Source organism: Protopterus annectens, chromosome 1.part2, assembly GCF_019279795.1.
Source record: "Protopterus annectens isolate FY-2018-M chromosome 1.part2, PAN1.0, whole genome shotgun sequence".
Lineage (NCBI taxonomy): Eukaryota > Metazoa > Chordata > Ceratodontiformes > Protopteridae > Protopterus > Protopterus annectens.
In genome coordinates, this window is record NC_056727.1 from 705,560,543 (window position 1) to 705,586,913 (window position 26,371).

Genomic DNA, 26,371 nt, shown 5'->3' on the forward strand with positions numbered 1-26,371 from the left:
GACGTTTAATAGTGCGCTTGTTAAACCTAGCACAAAACCGACAACCAGTGATGTTGTGGTCTGGGCCTAGGCATGGGATACAATAAGAATGGAAATCCTTATGAGGTATTTGCTTCCCACAAGAAATACAGTTATTAACTTTTACTGACATCGGTCTGAGGCAAGAAAAGGTTTCCCCATCGGGGTACTTAGCTTTGTAGAAGACTTTGGTTCTGGATTCGGAATGAAAATCTCAGGAGACGGCCGACCGGCACTTGCGAACTGCTTTTGCTTTGGGCACCGCGCGGCAAGAAAGACTGAAGAAAATGGCGTCGGCTGCATCTTATATACCCCTGTCGCACTGATGTCAGGGAGGAGGCGACAGCAACAGACGCCGGACCAAGCCGGACCAAGACTTTGGAACTCAGGCCGACTGGGGAACCGCCTGACGGCAGGATAACCCAAGTGCAATGACTGCAGCAGTGTAACACGATGAACATCAAACTGCTGGTCTAAGAAAGAGGTAGGACATGCACCCACACAATAATGGAAGGGGAAGAAATATAATATAAAATAAGAAAAAAAACACCTATCTGAGGAAATACCAATCTTTCTAAGAAATCTTGCTCGAGATTCAGCGACCACGTCTGACACTACTGGCGGCAAACAAGATCTGGGGGAGTTAGTTAGGGGACAGTGCATTATGGGAAGTGGGAGGAGCTTGAGACTTGGATCTTAGCATGAAAAAATAGAGCCAAGTCTGATAACCCATCAGCGAGTAGGAATGAGAGACATATCAGATCTTACATTTTCTCTGAGCATTTTTAGAAGCAGCTGTAAGAGATAACCGTGTCCTGCAGGCTGATTTATAAACATCTTTCAAGGCCGGTGGGGGGGAAGCCACAGAATTGGGTATCTTTTCTTCTATAAGGTCATATAACCTACCTACCCTTTGGGGTAGTTCCCAACTGCTCTCTAGTAAGTAAACCTTGCAATCACCTGAGGCTTGAGGAAAAGTGAAGGACTGCTTGGACTAAATCTCATGTTTACCTTCTGAAAAATCAGAGTGACTGGACTCAGCGTCAACTAAGAAATCACCATGGTCCTCATCAGATTCCTCATCATTCTCTGAAACATAAATGTCTCTAGCCAAACTAGCACTGGAGCCATGTAGTGGAACACAAGCACCAGAATTACCTGTCTGAAGAGCACTCAGTCAAGGAAATGACATCATGCTAATAAACAGCTGTAATCTGATTATCAGCTGTATTATGAAGTTTCTGTTTCTTTTTCTTGTGAACTTTACTACTAAATAAAACACCTGGGGACAGAGTAGTATGTCTGGCAAAGAGTTTCTTAACCCTGGACTACTCCTGCAATTAAAGAGTTTGCTTCTCCCATACCTGTGCCAGGTACTGGAATAGCCTCAGAGAATGTGTCTAAACCTCGTTCCATAGTGTCTGCGAAATGGGACAAAAGGTATGTGGTCTGAGCGACTGCCCTGACAGAAACACTAACTGCAGGATGGGGCATATTTTTGTTTTTTCTTTTTAGGGTGTAACCAGATTTGATGGAGGGGGTATTAAAGTTAGGATCTGTCAAATTAGGGGGCAGACCACCACCCAAACAATAAGCTGACAGTACTGGATAATGTATTACAATAAGCACTAAATTTCTAGTAATAAGCAAGTCCCCATACAACTAAACTCCTCAAACTGTACTGTTATCACAAAACAAGACTGAATTGTGTTCAGAATTCTTTTACAACTGATAGAAGTTCAATAATTTCCAGTACACAAAGACCAAATACCAGAGCAACCAGTGTTAAAAATTAGCTCTCGACACTTTAATCCCATTAAACTGCCATGAAATAACACTTAAAAACAATTTAACTGTATTTTTTGTCACAGAAAAAAAAAATCTCACAGTACATTCAGATAACTTCAACCGAGGTAAAACCAAGATCAGATGTTAAAAACAAACTGAGCTGAGCCATACCTATACAAAATAATGTATAAACATGGAAAAAAAATCCAAGTTCTGTAATATTTTCCTGTCAAAAGATAAAAATACAGCATAGTAACAATATTAAAGACGGGCACAAGCACTGCATGTCCAAAAGAAATAATGAAAGATTCCGCAGTAACAGTAAACATAAGCACGTGTAAATGGCAGAAGATAAATAAACATGGTTACAAGCAAAACTCCCCACAGGAATTGCTCAAAAGAAAAAAAATAGAAATAAAACAAAGATGGTTTTAAATGACAAAAAACAGAAAGAGAATAATAAATCTAATAATAAAATGAGAGGAACGGAGTCCCCAAATGGGGCTTATCTGAGCAGTAAGCCAGAAAAAAATCAGCACTGAATCCTGTGAAAAGTCAGAGGATTTTCTTCTTTGGATGACAGAAAAAGACTGAATATTCACTTCCTCTCATAGCTGAAGGCTTCGTTTTCAGGATATGTTCAGCCAATCAGCTCTCACAGAATTGGGAGCAAGGGGAGTCTGAACTTTTAAAAGCTGGACAGTACAGGGTTCCCTTGGTAGATAACCCAAAAATGCCACTGAGGCAGTGGGAATGATGGACATCTGATGAGATTTGTGGAGAGGTGATCTTAAGTAGCCAGTGTGCAATGTTTAACCTTGTGCCAACACACACTATACAAACCACAGGCAGATAACCTTCCCAGAAAACAAACTGTGACCAGTGGAGAGGATGAACTCACTAATAGGACCTACAGGAGTATCCTTAATGTTATATCTTTCTGATAAGATTTGCATATTTTTACAAACATGGTGACCATAATTAAAAGGCTGTCCTTTTCTTAACAGGATATTAACCATATGGAAGTGTTGAGTTCTACTGTAAACTGATTAATTCTGCTTTTATTTGCCCAGTAACAATAAACCTGTTAACATCCAAACACACCAACAACACTAGCTTGGATTTCATTCAGAATGTTAATGATCACCTGGCAGAACAGGAGGATTAAGGCAAAGAGCTTTTAATGAGGTGCTTCCTTTGACTCCCTCAGCCTTCATTTGCCTACTGTGTGACTAAGTGAATCATTTACGGGCAATTGGGAAATTAAGTTAGGCACTTTGGTGGTCTCCAGAACCGCAAGCCTAGTAACTGCCTATGAACCTGATAAAACAATGCCAAAATTAAAAGACTGGGTAATTAAGGCAAAAACACTTCAATGGTAACTCAAGAGGTTACCAAAAAGGCAGGAATCATGGGCTTGGGCCTGCAGAATGTCACAGATATGCAAGGAACCAGCCTCATTCAAAAATATATTTGATTTTTTTCTTAATTGTTTTACCTGTGCAGATTTCCTGTTCTGGTCTTTTCATCTCAGCATTACATTTTTTGGTAAAAACTGTCAATTATTTTGACAGTGAAGCTGAAAGTTCTGCAAAGTAAGAAACGCAGCAGGCACACATTTCCTTTTAAAAGCCTGCAGTTTTTCTTTTAATCAGACAGTGTGAATTGACCTGGTTATAAAATAACCAATCTTACCTAGAAAAATTAAAGTTACATACTTACCATAAAGTTAGATTGGGAAATTAAGTTAGGCCATAGTACCATAATTCAGTACTTGCGTATTATCGCAACCACGCTTCTGCGGCAGTCACAAGTATACTTTCTTGCTAGCTTCTTCCAGCTTCCATGCACTCATCCTTAAACATACAATCTACTCTGAAAATCAAACTCGACTCATATTATAACAAAATTGCCATATTTGCTAACACCACCAAATTCTCCACCCACCACTGTACTACTCTGCAAGAACTGAACTGGCTTGAACTCCCCAACCACCTATCATACCTGCAACCTACCATTGCCCACAAACTTATCTACTTCCCTAATGCCTGTCCATTCCTCACTAATTTATTAGCCTTGTACCAGCCCAACCGGCACCTCAGATCCGAAAACAAACTACTACTGAATGTCAACAAACCTAAACTCTCCACCGGTCATTATACTCCTTTACTGTCTCCAAGCTATGGAATGACCTTCCCTCTGTACTCAGAGCTTTCTCTAATCCCCTGACCTTCAAAAACTCCTTCAAATCACATTTCACCACACAATGGATATGTACCTGTACCTCTACCAACAACCCAAAAACCTAATCGCCCCCTACCATCTCTTCTGTCCTTTAAACTATTCTGTTACCTACTTTCTACCAACTCTACATATCATTGCTTAAAACTCTTTCCTTTCTCTCTGATTCTCACCTTGTAGGTTTAATACTCTCATACTTGGTATAAATCCATACAGTTGCTATCCATAATTATATCAGACAATCCCCTGTACTATTTAAATGTTTACTGTATTATTTAAATTGTCTGTATTCAACTATGGAGCTTTTCTCCCCGGGCCTCCACTGAAAATAGGTTCGTTAGACCAAGTGGACTACCCCGGTAATCAAATGCAGTAAATAAATAACTAGATCCATGACTTTTGCCCAGTTCAAATGTGTGGGTTTTTGGATCTGATAGGACCTGATCTCAGTGCCAATCTCTAAACTTAATCGGATCCAGAGCTCCAATTCCCCCCATACCCATAATTCTGTACTTGCGTATTTTCGCAACCACGCTTTTGCGGCCGTCACAAGTATGCTTTCTCTCTAGCTTCTTCCATGCTCCACTGTGTATGCAGCTTAACCGTGGAACAATCATGCAAAGAAAATATATCAACATAAAAATATTCATTTTAGTCATGAACTGATTTTCCCGACGATGTATTACCGCAACCAAGTACATTATAATACTGAACCTTTAGTTTTTTCCACACTGAATGATCCCATATCAAATTCAAAATCCACACAGCATATACTGGGTTGGTCTTTACTTAATCAGATCAGTCAGTTAGTTAATAACCCTACTAGTGTAATATATATTAAAAGATCTGATTCATAGTTTGACATTCGTATTTTTGCTTATGACCTGCTTGCTCGTCCTCCCTCCCAAGACTGTACATGTAATAGTTAAAGACTTTTTTAAAATGCTCCGTGAAATAGCATACAAACATGGGAAACTGCCTTTTACTTCGTGAAGTGCATTGAAATGTAGGCGTTACACTGCAATGCATTAACACTAAATTTGAATTATTTTCTTAAATTTATATCAATTTTAAAGCATGATAACACGTAGTACTACACTCCAAATACAAACAATGGGGTACTTACAAAGTGCGGTAGCGATACTAACAGGCCAAACTCGTGGTAGCGATAATTACAGGCCACACAGAAAGCTTGATACACAGAGTATTATAGAGGGAGATATGACAGGATGTATTGTTTGTACAAGAAAAATTAAATTAAATGTTCCCGTCATGCTCATAACTATGTGCATCCCGTTAGCTTGTGGTTAAGATGCATACAAAGTGGAGCATGGAAGAAGCTATCAAGAAAGCGTACTTGACTGCCGCGAAGGCGTGGTTGCAATAATAAACAAGTACCCATAATTCTCTACGCTGTAAATTAGATGCTCAAATTGAGTTTGCCCTCACTAATCTGAAATATATGATAAAAAGCTGCCTAGGAAAAGAAACCCCCTTACCAGAAAGCAAGTTATAAAATTGATCTCAAAAAGTTGATGAAAAGTATTTCAGTCTAGTGAGAGTAATATCCACTCAATCATCTAGAAGCCATATGTGACAATTTGGAAGGGGAAGTTTGAAATTATGTTAAGTACACATCTTTCATAACCATGTTGTCTATTTTTGTCTATTCAAACATGCGGGATAGAATCCCAAGCTGTCAAAACTAAGTGGTATCAGGGAAGGACATTCCTGAGTATGGTGGAACCAAAGGATTAATGTGATCTGGATGGAATGCCCAAATTTTAAGAGCGACACAAAGGTACATCATTGCCCATGTTGCAGCAGCACACCATCAATTGATAATTCATGTTGAAGGCTGTCAAGTAGAAAAGTACAGTTGTGGACACTTACCATAAATGTAGATGTTCGAGTGTATTCATTGTTGCAGTCATCACATTTGGGTTATCTGCTTGCAGGTAGCCCTCAGTCAGCCTGATTATCAAAGTCTTGGGTCCTGCGTCGGTTGCTGTCTCATCTTCCATGACGTCAGGTAGTCAAGGGTATAAAGCATGCAGCCGACACCATTACATCAGTTTTTCTTGCCCCAGATGTCAGGTGCCCCCATAATGGGAAGCAATTATATACAAGGTTACACTTCCAACAAAAAAGCAAATACCCAGAAAGCTTTAAGCATAGTAAACAAAAATAGAGGTATAGTCAATAGAAATCAGGGGGCTGGAGGGAGGGTAACCAGGACTGCAAATGTGAATACACTCGAACATCTACATTTATGGTAAGTGTACACAACTGTACTATGTTCTCTGTGTTTCACTGTTGCAGTCATCACATTTGGGTAGATTCCCAAAGCTAAGGACGGGAGGAGGTAATTAGATAGCATTATGACCAGCTATAAGGCCCTACAAGACTGCAGTGGCAAAGCCAGCTCTTGATTTAGAAAAAAATTAGCAAGTGGTAATGCTTGGTGAAGGTATGTACAGAAATCCAGGTAGCAGCTTCTAGGATGTCTCTGGTAGGGACACCTCTGAGAAAGGCTGTAGAGGTAGATGCAGCCCTGGTTGAATGGTGGTCTTTTCCCCTGTGGGGTAGGTTTTCCATGGTGCTTATAGCAGAAATGGATGCAATGGCCTATCCACTTAGAAATGGTTTGCTTTGAAATGGCCTTCCCCGCTGCCCCTGCAGCAAATGCAACCAGCAGTTGTTCAGATTTCCTGAGAGGCTTAGTCCTGTCCAGGTAAAATCTAAGTTTTCGGTGCACGTCCAAGGAATGCAGTATTCATTCCCCTTTGCTCTCTGGATTAGAAAAGAAGGTTGTCAAATGAATGGACTGATTAAGGGCCACACTAGATACCACCTTGGGCATAAAGAAAGGATTGGTCCTGAGGGACACCCTGTCCGCAAGAAAGATGACAGGACTCATTGATTCTAGATCCTGAGAATGTTGACACCATAGGCTTTTTAGATACCATTGTAGTTTCCTCACATGCAGTCTTGCATATGGAATTAGTAGAAAGCAAGAGGCCATGAACCCCAGGGCTTGCAGTATCTTCCTTGCAGATAACTGGGTCTTTGTGACCAGTAGTTTGAAGTAGGCTGTCAAATGAACTTGTTTCTCTGGCTTGAGCTAGGCCATCTGGGAAGTTGTATTCAAGCTTGTCCCAGGAATACAATTTGTTGGCAGGGTACAAGATGTGATTTCTTTTCGTTTATGGTGTACCCCAGAGAAGTTAGCAATTTCTTTACAAATGCCAGATGATTTAATAGTATTTCCTGGCTTTCTGCCTGAATTAGACAATCATCCAGGTAAGGGTATATTTGAATATTTCTCTGTCTGCAAAATGCAATGACTGGAGCTAGGCACTTTGTGAATACCCTGGGTGTAGTAGATAAGCCAAAGGGCAGTGCAGAGAACTGACAGTGCATGTAGCCTGCTCTGAAGTGTAGGTATCTTCTGCAAGATTCTCTTATTGGGATGTGCAGGTAGGCTTCCTTTTAATCAGTGTTGCCAACCAGGCATTTTTGCCTAGCATGGGAAGCAGCTGATGAAGAGTTAGCATCTTGAATTTTGGGATTACCAAAAAGGTGTTTAGGATAGACAGGTCCAGGATTGGATGTCAGGATAGTACAGTTGTGTACACTTACCATAAATGTAGATGCTCAAGTGTATTCACTATTGCAGTCATTACATTTGGGTAATCTGCTGGCAGGTTGCCGTCAGTTGGCCTGATTAACAAAGTCGCGGGTCCTGCGTTGGTTGCTGTCCCCTCTTCCATGACGTCAGGTCGTCAGGGGTATAAAACATGCAGCCAACGCCATTACATCAGTTTTTCTTGCCCCAGATGTCAGGTGCCCCCCTAATGGGATGCAAATAAACACAAAAACACAAAAAATCTACCTCCAACCAAAAGCAAATATACCAAAAAGGCTTTTAAACATAGTAAAGGAAAGCAGAGGTATAGCCAAAAAAAACTAGGGGGCTGGAAGGAGGGTAGCCAGGACGGCAACAAAGAATACACTTGAACATCTACATTTATGGTAAGTGTACACAACTGTACTATGTTCTTCGTGTTTCACTGTTGCAGTCATTACATTTGGGTAGATTCCCAAAGCTATGATTGGGAGGAGGCGTTTATACAGCATTAGGGCCAGCTATAAGGCCCTGCAAGACAGTAGTGGCAAAGCCAGCTCTAGATTTAGAGAAAATTGGTAAATGATAATGCTTGGTGAAAGTACGTACAGAACTCCAGGTAGCAGCTTCTAGGATATTCCTGGTAGGAACACCTCTGAGAAAGGCTGCTAAAGTAGATGCAGCCCTGGTGGAGTGAGATCTGATTCCCTGGGGGATAGGTTTTCCATGGTGCTTATAGCAGAAATGAATGCAATGGCTTATCCATTTAGAAATGGTTTGTTTTGAAATACCCTTCCCCTCTGCCCCTGCAGCAAATGCCTCCAGCAATTGTTCAGATTTTCTTCGAGATTTAGTCCTGTCCAAGTAGAATCTAAGTAGTCTGTGCACATCCAAGGAATGCAGAATCCGTTCCCCTTTGTTCTGTGGATTGGGAAAGAAGGTCGGCAAATGAATAGAGTGATTAAGAGCCACACTGGAAAACACCTTGGGCATGAAGGATGGATTGGCCCTGAGAGATACCCTGTCCGCATGAAAGATGATGAAAGGCTCCACTGCCATAAGGGCCTCTAATTCAGATATCCTTCCAGCTGAAGTGATTGCTAAAAGGAAGGCTGTTTTCCAAGAAAGAAATTTTAAGTCTGCAGTAGCAGCTGGCTTGAAAGGAGGTAGAGTGAGCTTCTCCAAAACAAAGTTAAGGTCCCAGGCAGGGGTAGGAGCTCTCCTGGGTGGTCTCAAGTTTTTTGCCCCTCTGAGATACTACTTGAGCAGATGATGAGAAAAGAGGGGTGGTTCTCTGTGTTAAAGTGAGCTGAAATAGCTGAGGCGTGGATTTTAATGGAGGAAAAGACAGGCCCTTGTGAAGTATCGCAGTTAAGTATTGCAAAATCTGAGGTAAATTGGGCGCTGCTCTGCTCATCCCTACAGATTGGTTCCAGGCACAGAATCTTTTCCATTTATCAGCATAAGATTTTCTAGTACTAGGTCTCCTTGCCTCCAAGATGACATCCATCACAGGTTTGCTGAGGGATGGTAAGGGTGAATTTAAGTGATTAGCCAAGCTGCAAGGTTCAAAGTTGGAAGCTGAGGGTGAAGAATTTGGTTCTCCTGCTGGGACAGCAGGGAAGGGGTCTGAGACAGGTGCCATGGAGATATTTGTGACACACTGAGCAAGAGGGGGTACCAGTGTTGGCATGGTCAGTCTGGAGCAATCAAAATCATCCTTGGTTTGTCCTGTTTGACTTTTAGTAGAACTTTGGAGAGCAGAGGCAGAGGGTGAAAGGCATAGACTGATAGGTTTTTCCAGCTGAAGGACAGAGCATCCACTTTCCAGGCTTGTTTGTGGGGAGTCCTTGTGCAAAACTTGTCCAACTGGTAGTTCTGGGGAGAGGCAAATAAATCTATGTCTGGGCTCCCCCATTCGCTTGTCAACATGTTGAAAATCTGTGGTTCCAGTTTCCACTCGTGTGGGTCCATGAGGTTTCTGCTTAGTCCGTCTGCCAGTGTATTCAATTTTCCTGTCAGGAATTAAGCTTGTAGGTGCACTTGGTAGCTCAAGGCTGTGTTCCACAATGCCATGGCTAGTCTGCAGAGGGGGTAGGAATGTCTATCCCCCCTGCTTGTTTATGTACCACATAACTGTGGTGTTGTCCGTCTTTGCCATTACTTGTACTGGAAGACTGTAGTCCTTGAAGGCTGTCAGAGCGCTCTGTACAGCTAACATTTCTTTTTGATTGATATGTAGGTGCATTTGAATTGGGTTCCATTCGCCCTGAATGCACTTCCCTGCCAGGTGAGCCCCCCCATGCATAGTCTGATGCATCTGTAGTTAGGGTTTGGGGGGCAGAGGGTAGTGTGAATGGTAATCACTTGTTTTGGTGGCAGGCCTCTGCCCACCATAGGAACTCCAGGCATAAGCAAAGTATGATAGGAATCATTGTTTCCAGGCTGTAGCAATGTTGATTCCATAGACTTTTTAGATACCACTGTAGTTTTCTCATATGCAGTCTTGCATATAGCACTAGAAGAATGCAGTACACCATGAACCCCAAGGCTTGCAGTATTTGTCTTGCAGATATAGCAGGGTTTTTGTGGCCACTTGTTTGAAGTAGGTTACCAAATGAATTTGCTTCTCCGGCATGAGGAAAGCCATCTGGGCAGTTGTACTCAAGCTTGCACCCAGGAATGTAATCTGTTGACAGGGTACCAGTTGTGATTTTTTTTTTTGTTTATGGTGTACCCCAGACAAGTTAGAACCCTTTTTACAAATGCCAGATGATTTAAAAGTATGCCCTGGTTTTCTGCCTGAATTAGACAATCGTCCAGGTATGGATAGATTTGAATATTTCTTTGCCTGCAAAATGCAATTACTGGAGCCAGGCACTTTGTGAATACCCTGGGCGCAGTAGACAAGCCAAAGAGCAGTGCAGAGAACTGATAATGCAAGTAGCCTGCTTTGAAGCATAGGAATCTTCTGCAAGATTCCCTGACTGAGATGTGCAGGCACGCTTCTTTTAAATCTAGAGTTGCCAACCAGGCATCTTTGCCTAGCATAGGAAGTAACTGGTGAAGAGTCAACATCTTGAATTTTGGAATCTCCAGAAAGCTGTTTAGAGTAGACGGGTCCAGGACTGGACTTTTCTGGGTACCCGAAAAAGCCTGGAATAGAAACCTTGTCCCTTTTCCTCTTCTGGTACCAGTTGAATAGCCCCCATGTTTAAGAGGGAAAGTACTTTTTCTTTTGAGCCTCTGCCCACTGATTTGGGGGCAGGTCTGGCCAACCGTTTGGTGTTGGCAACGTGTGGAAATGAAATCTGTATCCCTGGGACACTATTTAAAACCCATTTGTTCTGGGTTATGAGTTCCCAGTTCTTTGCATGAAGAGCAATTTTTCCTCCCAAAGGGGCAGTTAAAAGACAAGTGCTTGGAAATTTTAAAAGGAAGTCATTGAGACTGTTTACCACAGGGTAAGATCTGGAAGGGGCTGGAAAGGATCAATTCTTAGTAGGCCATTGCCTACTAAACACTGGAGGTTGCACTTGTAAAAAATCTTTAACAGTTTGCATAGATTTAGCTTTATCTTCCATCTTTTTAAGAACTTCTTCAGCCTCATTGCTAAACAGGTGGTCCTGATTTAAAGGAGCATCCAACAATTTCGCTTTAATATGATCAGGCAAAGATTGCTCCTTAAGCCAAGCATGGCTTCTAAGCACAGACCCAGTAACAGCAGCCCTGCAAGAGACCTCTAAAGAATCAAAACCACATTGCAAAGTATGTTTTCCAACTTGCTCAGCAGAATGCATTAAATCCTGTAAATCTTTTATTTTCCACACTGTCAGGAATCAACATCATTTTCTGTTTAAGCAGTCCAATAATATCCTGTTGATATTTTAACATATGAAATTGGCAGTTTAAAGATCTGATTGCCAAGGTTGCAGAAGTATAAACCTTTTTACCCCATCTATCCCACGCCCTGGAGTCTCTATCAGAAGGGGTAGGATTTTTAGCAGTAGAAGCCTTAATGCCCTTGGGCCCCTGAGAAATGGTTTCTGGATCTGCAACAGGATTTTTGAAAAGGAACTTGTGGGACTCGGGAACCCTGTTGCATCTGTCAGGTTTACTAGAAGCCAAAGGCAGGGAATCAGGGGCCAAACTGGACTACGAAAACACATCAACAATGTCTAGTACAGGAGGTATAGCCAAAGGCCTATGCTGAGGAAGAAGGAGGAAATCCCTAAGCCTCTTTTTTGAATCAGAAAATTCATGGCTTTCCCAGTGGAAATGCTCCCTTAAAGCACGTAAAGTTTCCCCAAAAGAAAAATCCTCAGGAGGGGAAGCAGAGGGAATGGAATCCTCTGCATCAGAACCCTCATAAGTAGGTATGGACAAATCCAGGTCATTAGAAGAGTCAGAAGAAACAGAATCCTGATCAGAAGATTCATAATCAAGCTCACCCCTAAGCCTCTTGGGGGGGGAGGGGGTTGACTACCCCTGATTAGAGTAATTAGATCTTCAGCCATTTTTATCATTTGTTTTTTCGGCATAGGGGCCTGAGCATGTGGCCTGGGCGTGGGTTTAGACATGGATCGAGAGATTTAGGCCTTAGTAATGAAGGCAGTGTCGATTTAATATGCAAGTCTGTAGGCCTGAATAAACCCTCAGAAGCCAGTGCCTGCACAGCGGCTCCAGACCCATCCAAGGTAGAGACATCCGCGAGTTCCATAGTTGAAGTATCCCGCGGCATACCAGACCAGTAGAGGCCTGTCAATCAGAAGTAGCGGGTATCAGGGGCTACGAAAGCGCCTCACCAAGTACTGGTGAACTGGCGACTGGCTTAGGAGAAGCGTTGGCAGTTTTGGACCTCGGCAGCCTGTCTCTGCCTTTATCTTTGCATTTTTTCGGAATCTCGGTAGTCGGATGGCTAACCAACGACATTTCTGAATAATTAAACCAAGAACTGAAATATTTAGAGGCAAAAAGACACCGACAACGGATAGTGCACTGATTAAATAAAGCACAAAAGCGACAGCAAGGTACTTCATGGTCAGGGCCTAGGCAATGAATACAGTACGAGTGAAAATCTTTATGAGGTATTTGCTTTCCACAGGTAATGCAATTATTAACTTTTACTGACATCAGTAAGGAGGAAGAAAAAGTTTCCCCAACGGGGTACTTAGCTTTATGTTGAAGACTTTGGTTCTGAAACTCGAAAATGAAAATTTCAGTAGTCGGCCGACCGGCACTTGCGAACTGCTTCGGGCACCGCACGGCAAGAGAGACTGATGTAATGGCGTCAGCTGCATGTTTTATACTCCTGACGACCTGACGTCATGGAAGAAGGGACAGCAACCAACGGAGGACCTAAGACTTTTAATCAGGCCGACTGAGGGCAACCTGCCAGCAGATTACCCAAATGTAATGACTGCAACAGTGAAACACGAAGAACATTTGTCTTTTCTGGGTACCAGGAAAAGTCTTGAGTAGAAACCTTGCCCCCATTCTTCTTCTGGGACAGGCTGAATCGCCCTGATGCTTAGAAGAGAAAGAACTTGCTTTTGAGCCTCTACCCACTGATTTGGGGGTAGGTCTGGCAAACCGTTTGGGGTTGGTAAGGAGTGGAGGTGGAATCTGTATCCTTGGGAGACAATATTTAAAACCCTTTTGTCCTGGGTAATGAGTTCCCAATTTTTTGCATGCAGGGTGGTCTTGCCCCCTAAAGGAACAGTCAGTTGAGCAGGGCTTGGAAGGTTTAAAGTTAAGTCATTGAGACAGTTTACCATAGGGGGAGTCTTACTACTCCCTGCTTTGGAAGTGAGAGCCCCCCACTGCTTAGGCCTGTGAGCATCTTGGAACTGAAGCCTGGGTATTCTGCTGGTTCTGAGCTTGGACTGAGAAGGCCTGTAAGAGGCAGGAAAGGACCAACTCTTAGAGGGCCAATGCCTACTAAATCTGTGAGGCTGTACTTGCAGGAAATCTTTAACAGTTTGCATAGATTCAGCTTTTTCCTCTATCTTTTTATGTACTACTACTGCTTTGTTGCCAAACAGGCAGTCTTGGTTTAAGGGAGCATCCAGTAATTTAGCTTTAACATGTTCTGGCAAAGATTGCACCTTAAGCCAAGCATGCCTTCTAAGTACAGACCCAGTGACTGCAGCCCTGCAAGATGCCTCTAATGAATCAAAACCACATTGCAAAGTATGTTTTCCAACTTGTTCAGCAGAATGCATTAAATCCTGTAATTATTTTCAGCACAGTCAGGAATCAACATCATTTTCTGTTTAAGCAATCCAATAATATGCTGCTGATACTTTAACATATGAAACTGGCAGTTTAAGGCCCTAATGGCTAAAGTTGCAGAAGTGTATACCTTCTTACCCCATCCAACCAGCGCCCTGGAATCTCTATCAGAGGGGGTAGGGCTTTTGGCAGTAGTGGCCTTAATGCTCTTGGGTCGCTGTGAAATGGTCTCAGAATCCACAGTAAGATTTTTAAAGAGGAACTTGAGAGAGTCAGGTACCTTGTAATACCTATCCGGATTTCTGGTAGCAGGAGATTAAGTGTCGGGCCAGGCTAGATTCAGAGAAGGCATCATCTACAATGTCCAGTACAGGAGGGATAGCTAAAGGCCTGTGTTGAGGCAGGAGTAAGAATTCCCTAAGCCTCTTTTTGGAGTCAGAATAATTCTGGCTTTCCCAACGGAAATGTTCCCTAAGAGTATGCAAGGTTTCACCAAAAGAGAACTCCTCTGGAGGGGAAGCAGAGGGAATGGAGTCTTCTGCATCAGAATCCTCGTAGGTAGATAATGGCAAATCCTGGTCATCAAAAAAAAAAACATGGAAATTTCAGGATCCTGATCAGAAGGAAAATCAGTCCTAGGTCTCTTAGAGGGAGAAAGGTGGCTTCCCCTGATTAGAATAATAAGGTCTTCAGCCATTCTTATCATTTGTTTTTTAGGTACAGGGGCCTGACCATGCGGTCTGGGCGTCTGTCTTCTGGGCATTGTATTGAGTTTTAGGCCTTGAAGCAGAAGAAGATGGCGTTGGTTTAATATGCAAGTCACTAGGACTGAATATACCCTCAGAAGCCGGTGCCTGCACAGCGGTTCCGGACCCATCCAAGGTAGAGACATCCACAGGTTGCACAGTCGAAGAAGCATCTCGCGGCATACTGGCCTTCGAATGGGTCTCAGTAGAGGCCTGCGAATCTGAAGTAGCAGGTATCAGGGGCTGCGAAAGTGCCTGAGTACCAGCGAACTGGCGACTAGCTTAGTAGAAGTGTCATCGGCAGCTTTGGACCTATGTGGTCTGTCTCTCTTTTTAGCTTTGTGTTTTTCAGAATGTTGGTAGTTGGGTGGCTTACCAAAGCCATTTCTGGATAACTGAACAGCATACCAAAATATTTAGATGCGAAAATGAACCGATGGCAAATAGTACGAGATTTGAATAAGGAACAAAACCGACAGAGGTACTTCTTGGTCTGGGCCTAAGCAAAGAATGCAGTACAAATGAAAATCTTTATGAGGTATTTGCTTTCCACAAGAAATACAACTTAACTTTTACTGACATCGGTTTTACAGCAAGAAAAAGGTTCCTCAACGGGGTACATAGCTTAGTTGAAGACTTCGGATCTGAAACTTGAAAACGAAAATTTCAGGAGTCGGCCAACCGGCACTTGCGAACTGCTTCTGCTTCGGGCACCGCACGGCAAGAAAGACTGATGTAATGGCATCGGCTGCAAGCTTTATACCCCTGACTACCTGATGTCATGGAAGATGAGACAGCAACTGACGCAGAACCTAAGACTTTGATAATCAGGCCGACTGAGGGCTACCTGCAAGCAGATAACCCAAATGTGGATGACTGCAACAGTGAAACACGAAGAACATCAGCTCTTGTTGAATGTGCTTTTGGTTTATCTGGTAAAGTTAAATTTTCTTACGATATTCAAAGAAAATGCACTCAGCCATCTGGATACAGTTACTTTAGAAACTGCCTTTCCCAACTTTGATTTAGCTAAGGATATTAATAACAGATTGTCCTTTCTGAAGACTTTTGTTCTGGGTAAATAGAATCTGAATTGCCTAAGAACATTTAACAAATGTAGTAGATAATTCTACCTTAATTAAGTACCTTGGAAAGAAGACAAGGAGATGTACTGATTGGTTTAAAATGGTCTCAGGTGCCACCTTAGAAACAAATAAAGGATGCATTAGTTCATAGGTGTATACTAGGCCAATGGCCCTGCAGCCTTTACAAGCCTAGCCCACAGAAGCGTCCTGGCATCAGGGCACCGTTAGTTCCCGGTGCCTCTATCAAGTAGAGCCACTGGAGTGATCCTCAGGGTGAACATTCTATTTCTCATCCACTCATCAAGATTTCTCTTGAAAAGGGCCAGTTCTAAGAGCAGCCCTACCTTTGTTAAAAAACAAAAACAAAAAAAACAAACAAAAAAAAAAAACAGATAAGGTGGCTTTGAGGAGAGGGCTTGTAGTTCAGAGATCCATCTGGCTGATGTTACTGTGACCATACAATAATAGTTTTCCATACAAGAAATTTTAGGTCTGCTGCGGAAGCAGGTTCAAAAGGAGTCTGGGTTAAAGGGGTGATTGTCCCAAGGTGGTGCTGGGTCTCTAATAGGAGGTCTCAGCAGAAAGTTACCTTTGAGAAAGGCTTTTGAGATTTGAGATTTTGAGAGGCCATAAACCATGTCTGTCGAGGCCCAAAGGGGCCAATGAAGATCACTCTGGCCTTGCACTGTCTTGCTTTCTGTATGAATTTGTTCATTTGGGGTAGAGGGGGAAGCATACAAGCCCACAAGGCCAACTGTGGACAACAGCACCCCACCCTTAATGACTGCCCCTATGGAGGGATCAGGGCAAAATACCTGCAGCATTTGCGGTTTAGATAGGAAGAAGAGAGATCACAGCAAGTTTGGCCCCAGCCACTGAAAATTGCTTGTGTCACTGTAGAACTGAGGGATCACTCATGAGGTATCAGCACTGTCCTGCTCAATTTGTCTGCAAGTACACCAAAGGACTTTGGGGTGTGCATTGGTATTAGAAAAAGTTGAGAAGACACTGCCTATTGCCAAACCCTCATGGCTTCCCAACATGCAGGATATGATCAGGGTCCCCCATTTGTTGATGTACCATACAACAATCATGTTTGTCTGTCTGGAAATCACACCCTTTGGCAGTAGGTCCTGAAACACTAAAAGGATCACACTCCGCTCCAAGACACTGATGTGGAGATTGGCCTCTGTTGCTGACCATGTATCTTGGACCACATTTCCTTCAAAATGCCACCCCAATCCAAGAAGGGATGCGTCCATGGTCACTGCTGCAATTAGCAAATCCATCTCGAAAGGAATAGCCCTTGGTCACAGATGGGGATGTTATCCACCAAGTGATGTGTTTTTTGCAAACCTGTGCAATTCAAATTTTTGAAAGCAGTGGATGAGTGTATTGAGACCACTGTACTGCTGAAATGTACTACAGCACTCTAATGAAATATCTTGCAAACGGAATCATTAAAATCGTACATACCATGAGACCCAACAGATGTACGATTAACCTTGCTGGTGATGGTGTATGGTGTGGGACTTCAAAAGTTGTTAGATGAAGTGAATGGACCCTGGAATGGGAGAGGCTGACTATTTGAAATTTGGTGTTTAAGGTGGCATCCTATGAATTCTATACTCTGAGTTGGAGTCATTTGACATTTTACAAGGTTTATGAGATTCCTAAATTCAGAAGCAGCTGGGGACTTGATGCTAGTATGTCAGGAGGAGACGCTTGGTGGAGGCAGTGAGGAGCCAGTTGTCAAGATATGGGAATACTTGCATGCCCGGTATGCAAAAGTTTCCAGCTACTACTACCATGATCTTGGTAAACACCCTGGAGTTTGTGGCAAAACCAAATGGCAGTGCTCTAAATTGGAATGGCAGGCTCCCAGCTAGAAGTGCAGAAATCTCTTGGAGCGCTTCACTATTTTGATGTGAAAGTAGGTTCCCCAAAATGGACTGAATTGTGACCATCTGGAATTTTGAATGTCTTACAAACTGGTTTAGTTGACTGAGATCCAAAATAAGTCTTAGGTCCCAAGTTTTCTTTAGTATTAAGAACCTAGAATAGACTCCAGATTCTAACTGGTCACAGGGAACAGTCGGACTACTCTGCTTCTGGCAGGTTTGAAATTTATATGGCTGCTAAGTCCCACCAAATGAGTGAAACATCGGGGACCTTTTTTTTCTGTGGTGGGAGGAAAAAAATAATTGAACAGCCTTTGGACAGTGTTTTTAGCACCCACAAATCTGTTACTGCGTGCCAGTTTTGAGGGTACAAAGACAGACATCCTCCCAACTGACTGCAAAGTACAGCATTCAGGCAACATTCAGGAGCGCTGAAAGGCTTTCTCAGAAAATGGACAGCAAAAGCCTTGATTACGCAGTCTGCTTATGCCTCTTGGCTGTTTTCCATTAAAACTGCCTCCCCATTTGCCATGGGGGGGTCTATTACCTTGGGAGTCATGGAAAGTAGTCCAATTTGCAGAACCACATCATCTTCACCACTCTCTGGTTCCTAGAGAATTTTTTTGTGGGGTGCAGAAGCATACTCCCACTACAGAGAGAGTTGCCATTTTGTCAACTCCTGATGGGTGGATCCTTGACTTTTGGTCCAAACAAGGTAGAACCATCATAAGGGGCAATTACAAAGAACTAAAAGTCTTCTGCAAGGTCATATAGTCACATACAGGCATTTCAGCACGTGGTAATGCAGGCATCTACTGCTCTGGCCATACCATCAGCTGCTTTCGAAAGCAGGCGCTTGGTCACATTAGAGGAGGACACGAGGGTGGAAAGCTGGGAGTCATTGTATTTTTTTGAATATCTGCCGGCAGCACCCCCTGCTTGGTGATCTCTTTAGTCATGCCTCTCTGGAACCTTACATAAGCTAAATAAGTTCACTGATCCAAGGATGAAAGTCGATGATGCATAGAACTGTTTCCCAAAGCTGTCCATCACCCTAGACTCCTTATTAGCAGGATAAAAAGATGATCTTTCTTCTGATAGCTACTTCTTGGTGGCTGCCACCACCACCACAACATCTACTGGTGGACCCTTACTTCCAATCTGTTGGTGCTGATAATATCCTGTCTGCTTTCTTAGAGATGGGCTCCATCACACATCAGGGTCCTTCCATGCCTGTTGAGTCATAAGATCAATAAGAGGGTCAATGGATGGTACCACCAAGGAAAATGCAAGGCTGGAACTAAAGGCCTTCAAGAATATTGATTCAACTGGGAAGCATCAGGAGACATCTAAACTCCTCTCCATTTCATTAATTCGAGATTGTCACTGAAGATAACATCTTCAGAGAAGGAGCGAGGGGAACCTTCTCTTTCCTCCAAGTCAGTATTCTTTGATGAAAGACTCTGGAGAAGAGTCTGGGTTCTGCTTGCACATCTGCTTTCTTGGAGTACCTTCTAGGGGAGCAGTACAAGGGTCAGAATCAGATAGGGAGCTAACAAAGCAACTTTCTTCAGTAGCCCTTGGTACCAACTCTCCCTGTCTAATAGGATGAAGAGAAGAAGACGTATACTGCAGATGGGGTTTTGGGTGGAAATAAACTGATTGACAAATACCAAAGACAAGGTAGCTTCAAAGTCCTTTCAAAAGCCTTTAAGGCCAATGCTGCCACTGGAATGGATGGCTCCCTCTGTTCCAAAGATAGGGACACCTCAGCACCAACAAACCCCAGTCCCAAAGCTGACCCCAGATACAAGCTGTGCAGGGCTGAAGCTCCAATAGGGCGAGACTGCTCCAAGAATCTCAGTGTCTATTCCCTCTCCTGGTACTCTGCAACAAAGCTTTGGCTCCAAGTCTCATCTCAATCCAAAAGTATTAGAGTTGTGAGAGAAATACGGTTGGTGAAGACATAAGCAGCTCCTGCACCAACAGTGGTACTCTGGTTCAAGTTGGTTCCAGTAATATCCAACTTGAAGAATGAGTCAGCATGGATTTCTGCAAGGGAGAGGTATGCTGTCCAGCACTTGGTACCTTCCCAGGGGATGGTACTAGGATAACCCCAAGCTGCATCTGTTTTCTCAAAAACGTCATCATCCTATCAATGTCGAGTTTTGTGAGGCTTCTAGAAGATCAAGTGGATGACACTATGGAAGATAGCCATGAATATCTCCTTTCTTGTAAAACTGGTGATTGAAGTCTGGCACTCACCAGTCCCGGTGAGTAGCTGCTGCAGGGTGGAGGGCATCGGGTCTGAAATGGTGTAGGTTCCTACCTCCTGGGAACCTTGGGGTTTGGGCTGAGTGAGGTGGTCGGCTCCAGAGACCTTTTCGTTGAATTTTTCGACGGAGACTTGCTCCTTTCTTTTTCGCCGTTATCCTTTTCTTATCTGTCTTTTTTCCTGGAACCTTAGAATTAAGGCCCATCTCGCTTAGGAGGAGGAGGGGTAGACCTTGTCTTTGCCAGAAGGCAGCCCTCTAAAAGCAGGTTGTCCGTTCTAGTTTGGAGGGACAAGCAGTAAAAGATGCATACAACTGGCACTCTACATCAAGGTGCACACGGCAGCGAGACAATATACATATATGGAGTGTGGATCTTGCTGTGGAAAGTTGTGCCTACACTTTGAGTACTTTTTAAAGCCAGCCTGTTCTGACATCCTGAAAATCATTACAAAGAAATTAAACAAGTTTTTTTTTTTTTTTTTTTTTTTTTTTTAATGATTATAAAGGCAGGTTAAGAAAACATAGTAATTAAGAGGAAGCCCAAGGCCTTAACTTTTAAGCCAGTTACACCAACCTAAGATAGCTTTAGATAGCTTAGATAAGTTTTCAGATAACACTAAAAATAAAAAGAGTGAGAGAAAAAACTCTGACGGTAGGACAGGAGTTGCATAAAGAAATAACTATGACCTACAGCTGGAGAGAGCTCTTGCGCATGTCTGTACTGTTCGCATGGCAAATGAGATCTATGCATCTAATGCACAGCCAAGAGAATTATGGGTAGGACAGGCTTCAGAGCTCTGGATCCGTTAGAGATTGGCGTCAGTCAGAACCTGTCAGATTCGACTATCCATATGTTTGCGTGGATGAAAATAGACAATACTGGATCTAAAATTTCAGAGTGTTACTGTTTTTTTTTTTTTTTGTTTGGTTTTGTTTAAAAGCTTCTTTTTTTCCCTTAAAGAAACTAATACAAACACTCTGTAATTTAATTGCATCCAGAATTACAGACGGCATTTCCAGTAAAAGATTTTGCACTAAATCAGAACTATGATACTTGTAAATCTGTTAATGTTAAGGCATATGGGCTCTCAAGCAAACTCTTGTTAGCTATTACTTGTGCATGTACAGTAGACTCCCTCTTATCCAGCCTCTCTTTAACCTAACATCAAATTTCTGCCATAGACGTAGCAAAAGACAACAGAGAATAGCACTTCTGCCTCCTCTAGGTTAAATAATGACAGACATTTGAGTTTTACACTTCATATTTAGAAAAATACATACTAACACTAATTATGTTATTCTAGCTGATTTATAACGTATAAATGCTATTTTGCATGCTTCTTGTGATTAACCAGCCATTCGTTTATCCAGCGGGACAGGATAAGAGGGAGTCTACTGTATATGTTCACTACCAAGAGAAAAAAAACAAAATGTACATAAAATGTTCAGTAATGGTCAGTAAAGCGTTCAAAATGTTAACAAAATGGCTCAGAAACCTGTGGGTCCTTTACTTTGCAAACATCTTACTTTAACCACTGTCAATTTACAAATGTCATAACCAACTCCTACAAAAATAAATATGCATCTTAGAAACTTTTTTAAACTCAACAGTGGAGCCTCTGATATGATGACTGATTATTTTGCATGTTAAACTACAAATATGTCCTTGGCACAAGGCTACTGTGATGCCAAACAATATTTTTGTATTCTTAAATCTCTCATTTCCTTTTATTTTCTGCAAGTTTGCCACTGAAATCAGAGGTCCCTGTAATCTGATCCCCAAGTCAAATCATTCTTCAGATCTCATGCTAGCAGGATGTGCTAGTGTGGCAAGTCCCATCACTGGGTTTCCCTATCGGTTAAAGGAAATCTCTAGGTTTCCAGGTATAAGCAGGCCCATGTGCTGAGTGGATCTGGTAAACTCTGTCATACTGCATTAAGAATGCATCTGTGAGCATGTGCATTCAAATCCCTGTACATGAAATGCAGAAAGTCAGTAGTTCTGTAATGTAATCTGAAGCTCCACATTCTTATTGAATTGTTTCCTGGTCTTCAACAGAAATCACCCACAAATGATCCTTCTTCCACAACCTGACATAAGCAAATTAACCATCAGCCACTCAAGCACACTCCATTCCCAATTGTCTGGCTTCCAGGTTACTAATTTACTCTTCATCATCAGTGGCAGAGGTAGCATAATCTGCACCTGAAAAAATGTTTACATTCTATAAGCATTCTGAGTTGCTGATCTACATCAAGACTTACACAAATGTCGATTTCTGTACATTAACTACATCATTTTTAATCAAGCATTCAAAGTACTGATGCTAACAAGCACTTTTTCTATAAATCCTGGCACTGATCACAAGTCCACTTTCCTGTTCTACTTCGCTCATGAGTGATCTCACCATCAAAAGGATGTCTGGGTATCAACAATTATTCCCAAGTTGAATGAATCAGGTGGCTAGGGATAATCATCCAAGTCACTAAAGACAGGAATTGTGGCACACTTAACAGCTCACAATAGGGACTTTTTGCTGATTTTTTTCTTCCTCAGCATTATAAGTCCTATATGTCACATACAAAGATGCATCAGAATGTCTGATCCTCTCTGAGGGCCAGTTCCACAACATGAACACATATATACCGCTAGATGGCAATTCTGCAAGACAAGCCAGGAAATCTTCATTGCTATAAAAAGGACACTTCACAGGACACTGACCCATCATACTTCACTGATTAACATCCTAGCATTTCAAAATCAGCCTCAAGTCAGCATCTTGTCTATAGTGACTATGAAAGCCCTGCTGAAGTGGGCCTAGCAGTGAATACTTCACCAAAAAATAAGAAAATAACAGAGTCGTGGCCACAGTAATAAACACTGCCAAAGCAAACACCTTTCGAAGTCTATTTACCTATATCCAAGCAAGGCTCCATCATGAGCACACGTTGCCTTGTCTCCATATTGAAGATAGCAGTATTACCAGTGTTAAATGATGCCACTATATGAGCTGGATCACTGCTTACCAGGTCTAGTGAAGATGGGATTCCTAGTTCTATAACAGAAAAAAAGACAGTGTAAACACAGCTGTTACTCTGAAATACAGGCTCTACCAAAACACAGTAAGCACTAATATAGTGCTCTACCCATTTTTTCATCACTTTTGCTGAAGTCTTAGATATGCTGGCATATGACGTGCTCACTCTAATATGCTGTCCTTGCTTCAACAATTTTAAAATTTTTTTTTGGTAATGCAAACTCTTGCAGACATGGACATTATGTAAACCTTTCACATCTGAAGTGGTTCTCTGAACATTTTTTTTACCTCCTTGCACCCCATCTAGGCTGGTCAACATACTGTAGACCTAACGACACTTTCATCCAACTGCATGCTGACTTCTAAATGACAACTAAAAGTCTTAAGAAAACATGAACACTTGGCGAAGTCACAGTGACAATGCACCCTGTGGAAAAATAAATACTATACATTCATTTGTGGGATGTGAAGCTATTAATACAGACATTACATAAACATTTTTCTTAAAACAGCCATTTAAAAATACATAAATTTTTATAATTCACAAGATGAAAGAAAAAATGAGTAGGTTTACAAACTCTGCAGTATGAAATAAGCCAGATATTATTGTGTGAACAAAAGTTCTGGTAGCATTTAAGGATCATAGATATTCCAAAGCCATTTAGTTTTATGCCCAATTACACCCTGCAATATCCCGTCTCCTTATACTACACCTCCTTTTTCTACAGGGTACACGCTAGTAAATTTGTGAACACCCATTCAGTCATCCAGGTTAAAGGAAGACAGTCAGTCACATCACTTACCATATAATGAGGAGTCTACTGTAGAGGTTTGAGATGCTGAGTTATAAATCTGGCCCGCCACCATGTTTATTTATCCCTTGAAAATTAGGTCCTTGGTACTAGCATCGGCAAAGAAAATGGACTTGTTGAGGTCCAAGACGACAGAATCTCTTATGGTGCAGTACACAAGATAGCCCCTCAAAAGCCTAAAATGCACTGAAGAAAGGGTTATGGATTCCAGCCACACTCTAATAGTTCAGGGCTTCAAGGCTGTGATCTTATTTGTTAGAAACCAAGTTTTTTTTATTGTTTGATACATTTAGTGAGATACACTCCAATGGGGGCAAAGTACTCAATAATGGGTCTGATTAATGCTGAGTATAAGGGATTGATTACCTCTTTAGATCAAGAAGATATTCCTTCTGCAATTATCTCTGATAAAAGGATTTCCTGATAGTCTCACAAAATGGTCAAAACAGATCACACTGAAGTTCCTATGTCCCAGACTATATTTTCATTATGTAGTAGTGCGCTCCCTACACAGTATGATGAGGGGAACAGCTGTCTGCCAAAAGTGGCAACATTACACTTTTAAGCATGTAGTATGAGCCCATTTCTAGCACAAGAGTTGACCAGGGAGAGTTCATGTGGGACGGCTAGGGTGTCAGAGGGTGACTTAACATTCATCAATTTGTAGTCATCTGCAAACGTTTTGTGCTCTTTGCAAGGGGATCTTATAAGTAAAGGTCAGAAAGGAAAGGTCCTGGCACTGAGTCCTGAGACACACTGCTGGTCATTTTTATAAATTCTGAAGAGGCTCGTGCAACTTGTAATGTGTGGGTTCTATCTTTCTGCTAGCTGACTAGTCATCTTATCACATGGATAACTTTTTAACACTTACAGACTTTATGTCAGCATGGAGAACGGTGATGAAGGCCTTGGATAGGTCATGTACCTCATAGCTAATTTCTAATCCTTTCAAAGAAGTTCACCATATTCAGTAGACAGATCTATCCTTCGCAAAGCCACTGTTGGGGGGTCAATTAAAATAATGGACATCACATGAAAATAATCTTCATTCTCTTCAACATAAAATAAATTGCTCAATTCCTGTCTTCATATACGTTTCACTCCTCTTATTAAACATTACGCTGCATGTAAAGTTCCTATGTAATGTGCAGTTCCAGTTTTTTAAACTCCTTTACAATATTCAGTACTTCAGTTACTGCTTTGTTCATATTTTGATTTCTATTTTCAAGTACTTTTTTTCTTGCAGTCAATAGCAATAAACTTAAGGCATTACTACATCTGGGCAATTCATACCCTATACACCAGCTCAAGAGAATATCACCTTAGTTATAACCATTTGCTCCACCAACATTTCTAACAAAGAATGTTCTAAGGAAATTTTAAAATCTGCCATCTTCTAACATTTCCAAAAAACATATTCCCATTTACATCTTTTTCCCATTACACATCCAGTACTTACTATATACTAAAGGAAAATTTCTCTCAAGTCTGCTTGGAGTATAAAAACACTTACACATACAATTCCAAGCAAAAACTGTAAACTTTCTGGACTCTGTATCTGCTTGGAACACACACGTCCTCCAACTGCTCCTTTGTATACTCTCTCTCCTATCCTCTTCCCATTTTTTTCTAACTTGCTCCGATTCTTATAGTTACCATGCAATATTTTAAATGCCCTACTAAGTCATTCATTTTTACCAACTTCTGTTCTAGACTCTAAACTAAACACAATATCAGAGTGGGGCATTCATTTAACAATCCTATCTCTTTGGCTATAACCTGTTATTAACCCCTGGTAGATAACAGTCACTAACCTGAAGTCCCAAATTCTGCTTACCCTTATTCCTATTCCATTAACCCCTTCTCTCTCTACTTATTTGTTCTCAAAGCCTTGGTTCCTATGCTAACTCCAACTCCCTCTTGCCTTCTTTCTATATGCCTACTTGAAGTCATCCCTATTGGTAACATTTCCTTTTTTCGCTCCTGTGTTGGCTTAATTCTTAGAATGCTTTCTGCTACTTTATGACTACAGTATTATGTATTGTTTGTATTCTACTTAAGGAAATGCACTGAAAATCCTCTCTCCTTACTTCTCAAACTCGACCCACCCCTCAATTTCATGACTCCATGCTACTTAGATTTTCAACTTTATGCTTGTGTTATGTACATTAACCTTAACTACACAGCTCTAAAATATTCCTTCAACTCCAGCAACCCTAAACGACCTTTGTTCTATGGACAGAATTAACTTACCCTGCTTAAACCCTGTAACCAAATAAATGTGCATTACTGGAACATACCACAGAAAGTCAAAAAGCGAGTCGATGATGAATGTGAATTTATGGAATGAAACACTACAAATAATTCTTCAGTATAGTTAAGCACATTCATCCTATGCAAATTAAAATGACTTTTTCCTGAACGCATGTAACTGCATTTGTCACATCCTTAAATAATTATAACAAGGAAGGCATCAGTGCCCAAAATGACAGCAATCACTCGCCTCAACTAAATACGTCAAACAACAGGCACTGCAAAGGTGTAGATGAAAATATATGTGTATATATATATATATATATATATATATATATATATATATATATA

The 26,371-nt window shown here is 41.7% G+C and overlaps 1 protein-coding gene across 4 annotated transcripts in view; it reads right to left on the reverse strand.

Annotated features, from left to right (window-relative positions):
- Positions 1 to 26,371, reverse strand: part of STRN (striatin) — a 2,479,646-nt gene that overhangs the window by 147,447 nt on the left and 2,305,828 nt on the right. For all 4 annotated transcript variants that reach the window (XM_044058581.1, XM_044058573.1, XM_044058566.1 and 1 more), the window contains one exon: positions 22,833 to 22,973. In XM_044058581.1, the coding sequence (XP_043914516.1) occupies positions 22,833 to 22,973 (141 nt within the window). The remainder of the gene's footprint in view (positions 1 to 22,832; positions 22,974 to 26,371) is intronic.